We start from the raw sequence: 12458 nt of genomic DNA, 5'->3' as shown, positions 1-12458 counted from the left end.
ATCTTTGATCTGCCCCGTGGTGAAACAGGACTAGATTAAAGCACACTAACAAGCTGTTAGTGCACATCAGCAGGATGCACACGGACACTTACTGCATGGCAGGCTAGTGAGGGCTAGATTCACACCCTAGTTTGCTGCAAACTAAATATTTTTGTAGACAAGCCCTAAGTGACTGGGCCAAGGTCACACAGGGAGGTCTCTAGGGGAGCTGAATCCAAGGCTCACAAGCCCCACGGTAGTATCCTAAACACTGGACCATCCTTCCTCTCACTGTTTACATTTGGGGAAACTGAAGTGCAGGGCTAACTCCAGTGATTTGCCCAAGGTCACACAGCTGAAGGGGGTCTGGGCTTGGACCCTGAACTCCAGGCCAAACACTAGACAATGCTTCCTCCACTTAAGGTCTGAGGCCAGAATACATGTTCCTTGGTGTGAATGAATGCCATCCCCTAACTGCCTGCTCCTGTATGCTCTGTTTATTGGTAACCCGCTTTGTATTTCTTTCTGCATGCAGAGCCAGCTGTCCCAGGCACTGAATGGATTGTCAGACAGAGCCAAGGAAGCCAAAGAGTTCCTGGTGCAGCTACGAAACATGGTTCAGCAAATCCAGGTACCATACCAACCCGCTAGAGAAACAAACCCCCAACAGGTTAATACGCCATTTGTGACTTCATGCATCACCTGCGTGTCTTGTCTTTGCTTGGTGCCCTCCGTACCGCACACACAGCTGGCCCCTCAGCAAGGAACCCCTTTGCGTCTCTCCCCCAGACTCCTGCACTGCTGGGCTAGCTCCACTCGCTCCCTTCTCTCTGGGATTGTCTCAGATGCTTCCTTGTGTATCTGCAAGGAACAGCTGCTACTAGACAAGTATCACAGCCAGTCTTCCACCTCCTTGCCCACAGAGTAACACTGACTCTCAGCCTGTCCTAGCTTTGACAAAGGAATATGGGTCTCCAGCAGCAGATACAAAGTCTGCTTCCAACTTGCAATCAGCAGGGCTGTCAGTGAACCAGTTGTAGGAGAAGCAATGTAAAAGGCTCCTCTTCTGATCCCCATCCACAGAATGTGGGAGCTTAAACATGCTGGTCTGATTTTTAAGGGAATTTGTTTGAAGGTGTTTTGCTTTGTCTCTTTAGCTATTCTTTGGGAATACTGAAGTCACGCTGTTATGTGTATAAAATCAGGCCATTTGGGGCCAGATTCTGATCCCTCACACTGAGCAGTAACTTTCTCCACTGAAAGCAACAGGATCTTCCATACAGCAAAGTGCGATTCAATGGGAGAGAGGTATCAGGATCCCGCCCTTCCTGAGCAAGATGCAGGCTACAGTCTGGCCGTTTCTGATCCCCAGCTGGAGGGAAAGCTGCATATGTTTCTTCAGTGGAGGCCTAGTGCCAGCTGCCCCGTCCCTCGTGATTTGGGGATGGCATGAATGTGGAGTCCTAACTGAAGCCTTCCACATGAGTGCAATGAGCCTGGCACCGCAGTAAAATGTGCTTTCGAGGTTAATGTTTAACAGATCTTCAGACAGAAGTGGCTTAAAATCTGACAGTGTAAAGTGCTGCTCTCTGTGGCATGGACAGCTTGTTTTGTTGTTCACTCAGGTCTCCAGAATGGTGACCCACTTTCTGTCTTTCCCAAAGCACCATCAATCAGTCTCTGCTGCTGCCAAATTGAAATACCCACTTCCCCGCCCCCTCCCAGCCAAAGTGCAGCCATCCCCTGTGCGCAGCTCCTTCCTCCCAGCATGGTGGGTTTAGTTCAGAGGCCATTTCCAGCAGGATTTCCTGCCCCCATTTGTACATGGCTGATGTGAACTTATCTCTGGGGGAGCAGTGTGGATGGAAGCACTTGATAGTTCCAAAGCCTAGATTTCCAGGAACTTACTTCATTTAGGCAATTACTGAATTAGCCGTGTTCCTCCCCATTATGATCCTGATCCTCCAGCCCTTACTCAGTCAGGGCCTGATTCGACCACACTTAATCACACTGAGTAGTGTACCTCACTACGAGCAGCCACACCGAACCCAGTGGGGCCACTCAGAGTAAGGTCATATTCAGTGTGAGTGACAGAATTTAGGAGGCCCCAGCTAAGCGAAGCACTTAAACAATGTGTCCTCAACTCTAAGCACATGAACACTCCCAGTGAAGATTACAGGGCTACTTTCTGGGGCAGGGGCCATCTTTTTGTTCTGTGTTTGTACAGCTCCTAGCATGATGGAGTCCTGGTCCAGGACTGGGGCTCCTGGCTGCTACGGCAATAGACATAATAAATAACAAGAATGATAACCGAGCCCGCTGAATTTAGTGAGATATCTCACCTGAGTAAGACTCAGCCCCTGCAAAAGGTAAACTGGAACCTCTGACCTGATGACCCAAAACTGTCACCATAGCACTGCACTGATACTTGTGATTGATTAAAATCAATGCATTATTGACAAGATTTCCTGTTATAGGCTGGGCCAATTGCTAACAACTTGGCCCCATTTTACGCAGCCTTTTGAGAGAACTCTGCTGGATGTAGGGATGAGATTGTGCCTTCGCCGGGTACAAAGGTACAGCTCAGTGTCATGTACAGTAACTGTTTGGTTTGATAACCCCCGAAATCAAAGTTCGCAACCACATGAAATGACCAAATGAACATTATAGCCCAAAAACATCAGAGGATTTTCCCGTCCCAACTAACCCCCAAACGAATAAAAATCCCGACAGCTCAGTGAACTCTTCAGAATTAAGGACTTATTAAAGGCCCAAATTAGCATAACATTGATAACATGCTGATCAAAACTGAAATCTTTTGGGCATGAGGCACATTAGCCCTGAGGCAATAAAGCACGTTTACAGTACTGCATAGATGTGTATGGTTAATTACTTAAAGGAACTTACCTTCCACGTAGCCTGCCCTCCTTCCTGCTCTTAGTGGGCTCAGAGAAGTTTGCAGGTGGCTATTTATGGCTTCACAATCCCATATTATTTCCTTGCTCCTACCACTCTTACTCACTAAGTATTTCCTATTCATGCCACTAGTCCCATTACCTTCGATGGGCCTGATCGTGTGAGTAAAATTGCATCCCTGAGTAGGGCCTTGCAGGCTTAGAATCTGAATAAACACTGTAAGATCTAGAGCAATTGGAGGGGTCTGGAGCTGTTAGGCAGAGTTAGTGCAGTTAAGGTTTCGTGGGTAGCACACAGTAACTCTTTCACTGGATGGAGGCAGGAAGAACTAAAAGTTGTTTAACTCTTAAAACGCTGAGACAAATATCTTCATCCTCAGTAAATTCCACCTGGTTCCTGCTATTCCATTTCCTTCTATATTTGCCCACATCATCTAATCTAACCTCCCAAACGCAGCCCAAGGCAACCCCTCGCAGCCCCTTCAGGCTCCCCCCACTCCTAGTTCCCTCATCCCACACACCCGACCTGACCAGCCATTCCGCTGCTGGAAAACCTCCCACCCTTACCCAGATGTGGACTCCACTCCAACCCACCTCCGGAGAGCCAGTCCCGATCCCAGTTGACTGGCCAGTGAGAGGCTGAAAGGACATATCTGGAGGGACAAGGGGCCAATGGGAGCTTCCAACAACATGGAGTCAGAGTAGTTAACGTGTTGGGGGGGTCCCCTCCAGACGCGTGCTCCTCCCCTCTGGCTGGGCTGCAGCAGGCGCAGGTGAAATCCCTGGGGCTGTGAGCTGTGCTTTGTTAACACAGGAGAACAGCGTGGAGTTCGAAGCCTGCCTGGTGGCACAGTGCGATGCCCTCATTGACGCGCTCAACAGGAGGAAAGCCCAGCTGCTGTCCCGAGTCAACAAGGAGCACGAGCACAAACTGAAGGTCAGTTCAAAGCGTTCTGATTTCTGAGCCTTTTGTTTCCCCGTCGTAATTTTAACCCAGCTCTTGAGTGAAATCAGCAGAGCCTTTCTGACTGAAGTGATTCAGTCGTTCCGTCTCCGCCTCACATCTTTTCTTAACCAGCGTTCTGTCACAGATCATTGTGGCAATTCACGAACCTTTACCCACTTTTCAGCAGTTAGGCTCACGGTTAAAGTTGGCCCTGCTAGGCCGCAGTTATGACAACAGCCCTCAGCTCTGTTGACTTCAGTGGAAGGTCAGGCAGGGTGACCGCATGTCCCGTTCTGGCTGGGACAGTCCTGTTTCTAAGCGCTGTCCCAGCCGTCCTGACTTACGGAGCTTGGGGAGGAGGGTCAGCCCGAGCCGCAGGCTGCACGGGCATGGAGCTGGGCGGGTCAGTCCCAACCACAGCCAGTGGAGGCTGCAGGGGTTTTGGGGTCAGCCCCAGCCATGGGTGTCATGGGGTACGGAGCTCGGGGGTAGGAGGTTAGCCCCAGTCTTGGAGGGGGGCAGCAGCTTGGGCTCAGACCAGCCCCAGCCATCCTGTTTTTACTTTAGGAAATATGGTCACCCTAAGGTGAGGGCCCCCAGCACCTTGCAAGGTCAGCCCCTAAATTAGCCGTGGTGCAGAGGGGCAGGTACAGGAATGCAACAGGAAGAGGACAGTGATTGTGTTTGCTCTGCATGGCACGCACCTTTTTCTTAAGGGATCAGGTCAGACATGACAGTCAGGTACTCGGCTATTCCAGGAGTGCCATAGGAAACCCCCAGACAGCACAGGAGAGGAGGTGCAAGAAGTGAAGCTAAAAGTGGGACCTGAAGGAGAAGGGAAGGCAGCATTACCCTTCAGTTCGTCACTCGGCAGTTCCTTGATGAACAGCACCTGCTCTTTTCAGCTGGCTCGTATCTGCCAAGGGGAGTCCGGGGCTTGGGCTAAACAGAGACAGTCAGGTGGGCGTGAGTTGATGGGTTGGTGCTAGCGTGGTATCCATTGGTTGGTGTAACCGTACATCAGCAAGCCAGCCACGCAGGCCCAGGGCAATTCCACTGAAGTGGGTCACCCAGAGCCTGAGGTACTAAGAAGACACAACCATGTCACGCTGAGCTTTCCGGGGCTGTTATCTGAGTGCGTTTCCGTTGCTTGGCTGAAACCTGCTTGCAGAGAAGTGTCCTCTCTCTCTCTCCTTGTATGTTTGGCACATAGCACGGCATTGCGCCATCTGAATGGCTGTGACTCATTTTGTAGCCCTTCCCTAGGATAGATCTAGCCAGTTTCCTCCCCCCCCCCAGAGCTGAGGGAGCCTGAAGGGCATTGTCATCAATCTCAGGTTCACCCTCACAGTTTTCATCGCATGAATCACATCTTAGCAAGGAAGCTGCCATGTGGACCAGCACCCCACCACCCCATTTCACAAGTGACAGATCACGCCCCTCTCATTCATGAAGGCATAACTCCCTTGTCCCTGACACTTTTCTTTCTTGTCCTTGTTTGGCCACCAATTAAGTTCCCACCTCCAAAGTCAGGGCCTCTGCTTTGCCGTGTAGCTCTGACTGAAGTCAGAGTTTAAGAACAAAGCCGTGGTGCTTTGTAGCTGGGCATTCCTTATGGGGTAATGTGAGGAGTCTGATCCAAGCCAGCCAGCTGTCTGAGCTTGGCCCAGCTAAGTCAGCGAGAGTGGGGCAGGGCTGCTTGGCAATCAGTTCTGCGGGATGGGGAAACTGTTTTCCTATCAGTGTTTTAGAGCCTCGGACACAGTTCTGGTGCTCCGTCACAGAGAAAAATACCCAGCCCCAAATGGGACTCCTTCAAACTCTAAACACAGCTCGAATTTTCAGACTTGGTTCCCTAAAGCCAGGCACTTACATTCATACTTAGGAACCCAACTGAAAGCGCTCTCCCTTTCAGACATGCTGCGTCCCCACAGCTCCCAGCAACTTCCCACCGGCCACTTCTATTTAGGGGCCTTACTGTGGGCAGCCATGCTTGAAAATGTTGGCCACGGCTCGTCTGTGAATGCAGCTGCAGCAAAGGCTTCTGGGAAGAGGGAAGGTTGTCTGATGCGACCTGGTTCAAAGAGCCAGCAAGAAGTGCCCATGCCATATTCTGGGTCCCCCAGTAGCAGTGATGGTTGAACGCTGGTTTTAATTTCTTACTGCCATGGAGTGGACTCTCCAAAGCAATTGGTCTTTCAAATCCAGCAGCCATCCCCCCTCAGTCGGTAACAGTTTCAATGTAAGTCACATTTTTAAACTAAACAACTTGACTGTTCCCTTTAATTCACATGCTAGGGAATAAGTCATAAGGGCGGCAGAGCTGGTACTTTGAAGATTATCTGGGAGTGAACAGCACATTACATAACATGGTCTTGTCTTAATTGTGCGACAGAATCCTATGCAGTGCATGTGTATACACATGTCGTGGGGCTTTTGCATTGTTAAGGTGGTATGTGTGATGGATTGGATCACAGAAACCCCCATGGGAGCTGCCAACTGATGTGCCAAAACTACTTCTGCTCCTGTTTTCATTGCCAGCTGAGCCAGACACTCCCATCTGCTCCAACAAAGACCCAAAGCTGCAGGTTTACCTGAAAATGGCTCACAGAAGTGTGCTTGTCTTCAGCACTCAGATGCCCAACTCTGAATGTGGTCTAAACCCAAATAGATCCATTTTACTCTGTATACAGCTTATGCTGGGTAAACTCATCAATTGTTCACCCTCTATAACACTGATAGAGAGAGATGCACAGCTGTTTGCTCCCCCAGGTATTAATACATTCTCTGAGTTAATTAATAAGTAAAAAGTGATTTGACTAAATACAGAAAGTAGGATTTAGGTAGTTCCAAGTAGTAACAGACAAAACAAAAGTAAGACACCAAGCAAAATAAAATAAAACGTGCAAATCTGTGTCTAATCAAACTGAATACAGATAATCTCACCCTCAGAGATGTTTCAGTAAGGTTTTTCTCAGACTGGGCGCCTTCCAGGCCTGGGCACAATTCTTTCCCCTGCTACAGCTCTTGTTCCAGCTCAGGTGATAGTTAGAGGATTCTTCATGATGGCTCCTTTCCCTTTGTTCTCTTCTACCCCTTTATAAATCTTTTGCATAAGGCAGGAATCCTTTTGTCCCTCTCTTAAGTTCCCACCCCCTTCTTCTCGATGGAAAGACACTAGGTTAAATGGCCCTCAGATTTATATTTCATATTTCTAGTTTCAGATACAAGAGTGATACATTTATACAAATAGGATGACCACACTCAGTAGATTATAAGCTTTGTAACGATACCTTACAGGAGACCTTTTGCATGAAGCATATTCCAGTTACATTATATTCACTTACTATTAAATTTTTATAAAACGATATAGACTGCACAACGTCACAATATGCTCACCCTTTCCATAAAGCCTGAGTCTGGTAGCATCCGTCCCCTGGAGGCCAGGGATGGGGCATGCATAGGGCACCTCTTCAGTTGTGCCATGGCTGCTACCACCAGCCCAGGAGCTGCGTATTGGGCAGTGGGGCTGTGCAGTTCACAGACCTACCAGCCATGCCTCTACCACTTCCCTAGCTCATGCACATAAATGCCCCTGCTCCAATGGGCTGCCGTGTTGGGCTCAGGAATTGTCATTGGCCTCTGTATTTGGCACTGATGCGACCACTGCTGGAATAGTGTGTCCAGTTCTGGTGCGCACAGTTCAAGAAGGATGTTAATAAACTGGAGAGGGTTCAGAGAAGAGCCGCATGAGAAGGATTAAAGGATTGAAAAGAATGTCTTACATTGACTCAAGAATCTCAATCTATGTAGCGTAACCAAGAGAAGGTTAAGGGGTGACTTGATCACAGTCTGCAAGTACCTATATGGGGAATATTTAGTAACGGGCTCTTTAGTCCAGCAGAGAAAGATCTAACATGACTAAATGGCTGGAAGTTAAAGCTGGATACATTCAGACTGGAAATTGGGCATAAGTTTTTAGCAATGAGTAATTAATCCTGGAACAATTTACCAGGGGTTGTGGTGGATTGTCCATCACTGACCATTTAAAAAAATCAGGATTGGTTGTCTTTGTCATAACTTTAGTCCCAGATTTGGACCTTAGCGTCCAAAATATGGGGGTTAGCATGAAAACCTCCAAGCTTAGTTACCAGCTTGGAGTTGGTACTGCTGCCACCACCCAAAAAATTAAGAGTGTTTTGGGGCACTCTGGTCCCCCTGAAAAACCTTCCCTGGGGACCCCAAGACCCAAATCCCTTGAGTCTCACAACAAAGGGAAATAATCCTTTTCCCCTTCCCCCCTCCAGGTGCTCCTGGAGAGATATACAGACACAAGCTCTGCGAATCCAAACAGAGTGACTCCCCCTCTCCATTCCCAGTCCTGGAAACCAGAATCACCGAGTCAATCTCCCTTCCCCCCCGCAACCCAGAGGGTATGCAAAGTCAGGCGAACAAATCCAACACACACAGATCTCCCTCTGACTCCTTCCTCCCACCAATTCCCTGGTGAGTACAGACTCAACTTTCCTGAAGTTTCCCAGTAAAGAAAACTTCAACAGGTCTTAAAAGAAAGCTTTATATAAGAAAGAAAGAAAAATACATACAAATAGTCTCTCTGCATTAAGGTGACAAATACAGGGTCAATTGCTTAAAAAAATATCGAATAAACAGCCTTATTCAAAAAGAATACAAATTAAAGCACTTCAGCTTTATATTCATGTAAATACAAAAAAAACAAACTCTTTGGTACTCACAACTTGGAAACAGAAGATTAGAAAGCAGAAATACTTCTCCAAAGCTTAGAGAAAGCAGGCAGACAGAAAACAAAGACTCAGACACACTTCCCTCCACCCAGAGTTGAAAAAATCCGGTTTCCTGATTGGTCCTCTGGTCAGGTGCTTCAGGTGAAAGAAACATTAACCCTTAGCTATCTGTTTATGACAGTCTTTCTAAAAGATCTGCTCTAGGAGTTATTTGTGGGAGGGCCTAAGGCCTGTGTCATACAGGAGGTCAGACTAGATGATCACAGTGGTCCCTTCTGGCTCTGGAATCTATGAAGCTATGAATTGTCCTGAGTGGCCTTTTTGCAGACTCATCTCCTCCATCAGTCCTTCTGTGCTTCAACCCTTCTTTTCCATATCCTCTCTGCATCTGGGAAGGGTTCTCCCTTGTTGCTTGAATCATTGCAGAGCTGCACGGTTCTTCCCCAACGCAAAGAACCCGGTGCCTGCCCTCTGCTATAGCGATGCCCCGCACAGGAATCGCTGTTGGGCTGACACTGCTGTCAGGGTCAGACAGGAACTCAGCCACCATGGAAAGAGGACATGAAATGTAAGCAGCGTTGCGCATGAAACTACAGAGCAGCTGTCATTCCTAAGGGGACGGGACCTCAGCTGCCACTGAACCTGAGGAAGCATTGTGATTGGCATGGACTGTGAAATGTAGCAAAGCCAGTAGCATTTGCACTGAGACTGCACAGCATTGGAATTGCTGTACAGAGGGTGGAAATGTTACTGGAGTCTGTCAAGAGGGAAGCGAGCCAGTATTCAGAACTGCAGCTTAGGACCTGATTCCTCATTCCCCTGCAGTCATTTATACCGGCACTAAGTGGGCATAAGACATTACTCAGTCAGAATGGTCGCACGTGCATTCCGCACCTGGCACTGAGTTTGCACTGCCGCACAGCAGCGGCTCTTGAAAGGATCTTTCTGCTTGCTTGCAGCGGTGTAGTGGCCCTGTCTATCAGTGAGGAAGAGGAGAGAGAGCAGAGCTTTGCTCTGTAGGCTGGGTCAATGCCGCAGATTTGTCCAATTTTCTGTTCCCATGCAGCATTCCGGAATGTGTGTTGACAGTGCTTCCGACCTGACCTACTTTATCTGACACATATTTCACTGACAGAGCGGCACATCGCCACTTTTGCCCAAAGAGCCAACTCAAATGTGTCCTCTGGATGGAAATATTTGTAAGAAAATTACCTAAAATGGGACAATTTTTCACTCTTCTTCCCCCCCCTCCTTTTTCCTTATATTGCCAAATGCATGTGGAGATCAGAACTTGCAGAGCAACCCCCTCGTTATTTGTGCTCCATGTTAAAGACTTGGTTTTTAGAAACAAAAAATGCTGTCCTTGTGAGAAGCAGTGGTGGGCATCATTTTAAATCACCAGCCAAGAATCCCCCTTCACCCTTAGCTGTAATAACACACACGCACCCAGCTGCATTTTTCTAATGCTCACTTTTGGTTTTATTTCTAAATTCAAGATGCTGCAGAATGCGATGCTGTCTGAAAGCCCAGTAGTTTGGGCAAGTGACTTACAGGCTTCTCTGCACAGTTCTCCGAGGGTGAAATTCATGTAGGGGCAACCCAAAGCATAACCCTATCTAGGTCTCACTTGCTCTCTCCATAATAAGGCTTAAGTGGACTATTCTGGCCTGTGGCATGCGGATGACTTTTGCCCTCAGTGCATTTTAATCTGTAACCACACTAACCTAGCTGCTGGAGCCCTCACCCCTGAACCCCAATTGTCAGATTCCCTGGAGAGACTGATTACGTGGACAGATGTGCATTAGGGGCTATGCTGTGGTCACAAAACGTGTACCACTCCTGACTTTAGCCGGTGTATGACGCTAGATCTCTAGGGGTGAAAGGCTAATCCGTTCACCTCCTGTACTCACAGAATGCTTCTGGACCCAGGGGAGCTGGCTTCAGAAATTAGAGCTGAGATTTTTAAAATAAAGTTGAAGGCAATTAGGTACCTAACTCCCATGAGGCACCTAACTCCTTTAGGTTCTTTGAAAATCCAAGCCGAAATATTAGAGTTTGGGGAGTTGGGAGTTGGGGGGGGCAAGGATATTCGTGGCAGTAACACTGGGAGTATTTTTTCTGATCGAAGTTGCCACTAAGAGCCTCACATGATTAAAACGAGCCTCTTAACTCTGGGCTACATTGCAGACTTAAGTCGACTTAGATTGGATCGACTTACAGTCACCCTGGTAATTACTGTGGTGGTTCGTGTCCTCGCTGCCCTTTCTGTCGGGGGTGCACGTCCTCACCAGCAGTGCTTCCAACGACTTAAGGGGGCAGTGTAGGGGGCTGAGAGCCTGGATTCTCAGCTCCACGCAGCTCCCCACCAGGAGCCTGGCTCCCCACCAGGCTTCCTGCTACCTGCCGGGAGCCCAGGCGGCTGCTGGGCTTTCAGCAGTGAGCTCAGAGCTTAGGTGCAGCCGGGCTCCCAGCGGGGAACAGGGAGCTCGGAGCCCAGGCGGTATGCATTCCCGGCAGGGAGCTGAGCACCTGGGCGGCAGTGTGGAACCGGGACCCTAGGGCCCAGGGGGCAGCCGGGCTCCCAGCGGGGAACAGGGAGCTCGGAGCCCAGGCAGCACGCAGAGTCCCTGCGGGGAGCTGAGCGCCTGGGTGGTAGGGTGGAACCGGGACCCCAGGGAGCAGCAGGGCTCCCAGCGGGGAGACACGAGCCCAGGGGCAGCCGGGATCCCAGCAGGCAACAGGGAGCTCAGAGCCCAGGCAGCAGCCCAGCTTGGAACAGGGAGCAGGGACCCAGGACCCAGGAGTGGTAGCAGGGCTCCCAGCGAGGAGTGGGGAGCCCGGGTGGCAGCCCAGCAGAGCCCTAGCTGGAGCCCACCTCCCACGTCAGGGTGACAGCCCCAGCTGAGAGCAACTTTCTTCTCAATTTCACGGCTCCAGCAGGGAGCCATGAGAATGACAAGAATGACAGCCCACAGCCAGTGTAATAACCCGCAGTGTCTACACAGACACTGCATCGCCCCAGCTACACCGACATGAGCCACACACCTCTCGTGGAGGTGGAGTTATTATGTCGGTGTAGCAGGGCTGTAGTGTGGATACCAACATAATTAGGTTGACGTAAGATGCCTTACATCTAACTCTAGTGTAGACCAGGCCTCAGCGTGTTACCCTTTGAGCACAGAATCATAGAATCACAGAATACAGGGTTGGAAGGGATCTCAGGAGATCATCTAGTCCAACCCCCTGCTCAAAGCAGGACCAACCCCAACTAAATCATCCCAGCCAGGGCTTTGTCATGCCAGGCCTTAAAAACCTCTAAGGAAGGAGATTCCGCCACCTCCCTAGGTAACCCATTTTAGTGCTTCACCACCCTCCTAGTGAAAAAGTTTTTCCTAATATCCAACCTAAACCTCCCCCACTGCAACTTGAGACCATTGCTCCTTGTTCTGTCATCTGCCACCATTGAGAACAGTCTAGATCCATCCTCTTTGGAACCCCCTTTCAAGTAGTTGAAAGCAGCTATCAAATCCCCCCTCATTCTTCTCTTCTTCAGACTAAACAAGCCCAGTTCCCTCGGCCTCTCCTCATAAGTCATGTGCTCAAGCCCCCTAATCATTTTTGTTGCCCTCCGCTGGACTCTTTCCAATTTGTCCACATCCTTTCTGTAGTGGGGGGCCCAAAACTGGACGCAGTACTCCAGATGAGGCCTCACCAATGTCAAATAGAGGGGAATGATCGCATCCCTTGGTCTGCTGGCAATGTCCCTACTTATACAGTCTAAAATGCTGTTAGCCTTCTTGGCAGCAAGGGCATGCTGTCGACTGATATCCATCTTCTCATCCACTGTAATCCCCA

The 12458-nt window shown here is 49.3% G+C and overlaps 1 protein-coding gene across 7 annotated transcripts in view; it reads left to right on the top strand.

Moving 5' to 3' along the window:
* Window positions 1-12458, top strand: part of TRIM9 (tripartite motif containing 9) — a 129924-nt gene that overhangs the window by 65168 nt on the left and 52298 nt on the right. For 4 of the 7 annotated variants that reach the window (XM_030562861.1, XM_030562857.1, XM_030562860.1 and 1 more), the window contains exons 2-3: window positions 515-610; window positions 3709-3831. In XM_030562861.1, coding sequence (XP_030418721.1) covers window positions 515-610; window positions 3709-3831 — 219 coding nt within the window. Of the gene's footprint in view, window positions 1-514; window positions 650-3708; window positions 3832-12458 lie in introns of all 7 variants that reach the window. The other 3 variants (XM_030562855.1, XM_030562859.1, XM_030562854.1) reach the window with 1 other exon arrangement.

The sequence above is a fragment of the Gopherus evgoodei genome, chromosome 4 (assembly GCF_007399415.2).
Source record: "Gopherus evgoodei ecotype Sinaloan lineage chromosome 4, rGopEvg1_v1.p, whole genome shotgun sequence".
Classification (NCBI taxonomy): Eukaryota; Metazoa; Chordata; order Testudines; family Testudinidae; genus Gopherus; species Gopherus evgoodei.
This window is presented reverse-complemented; position numbering and strand designations above follow the sequence as displayed.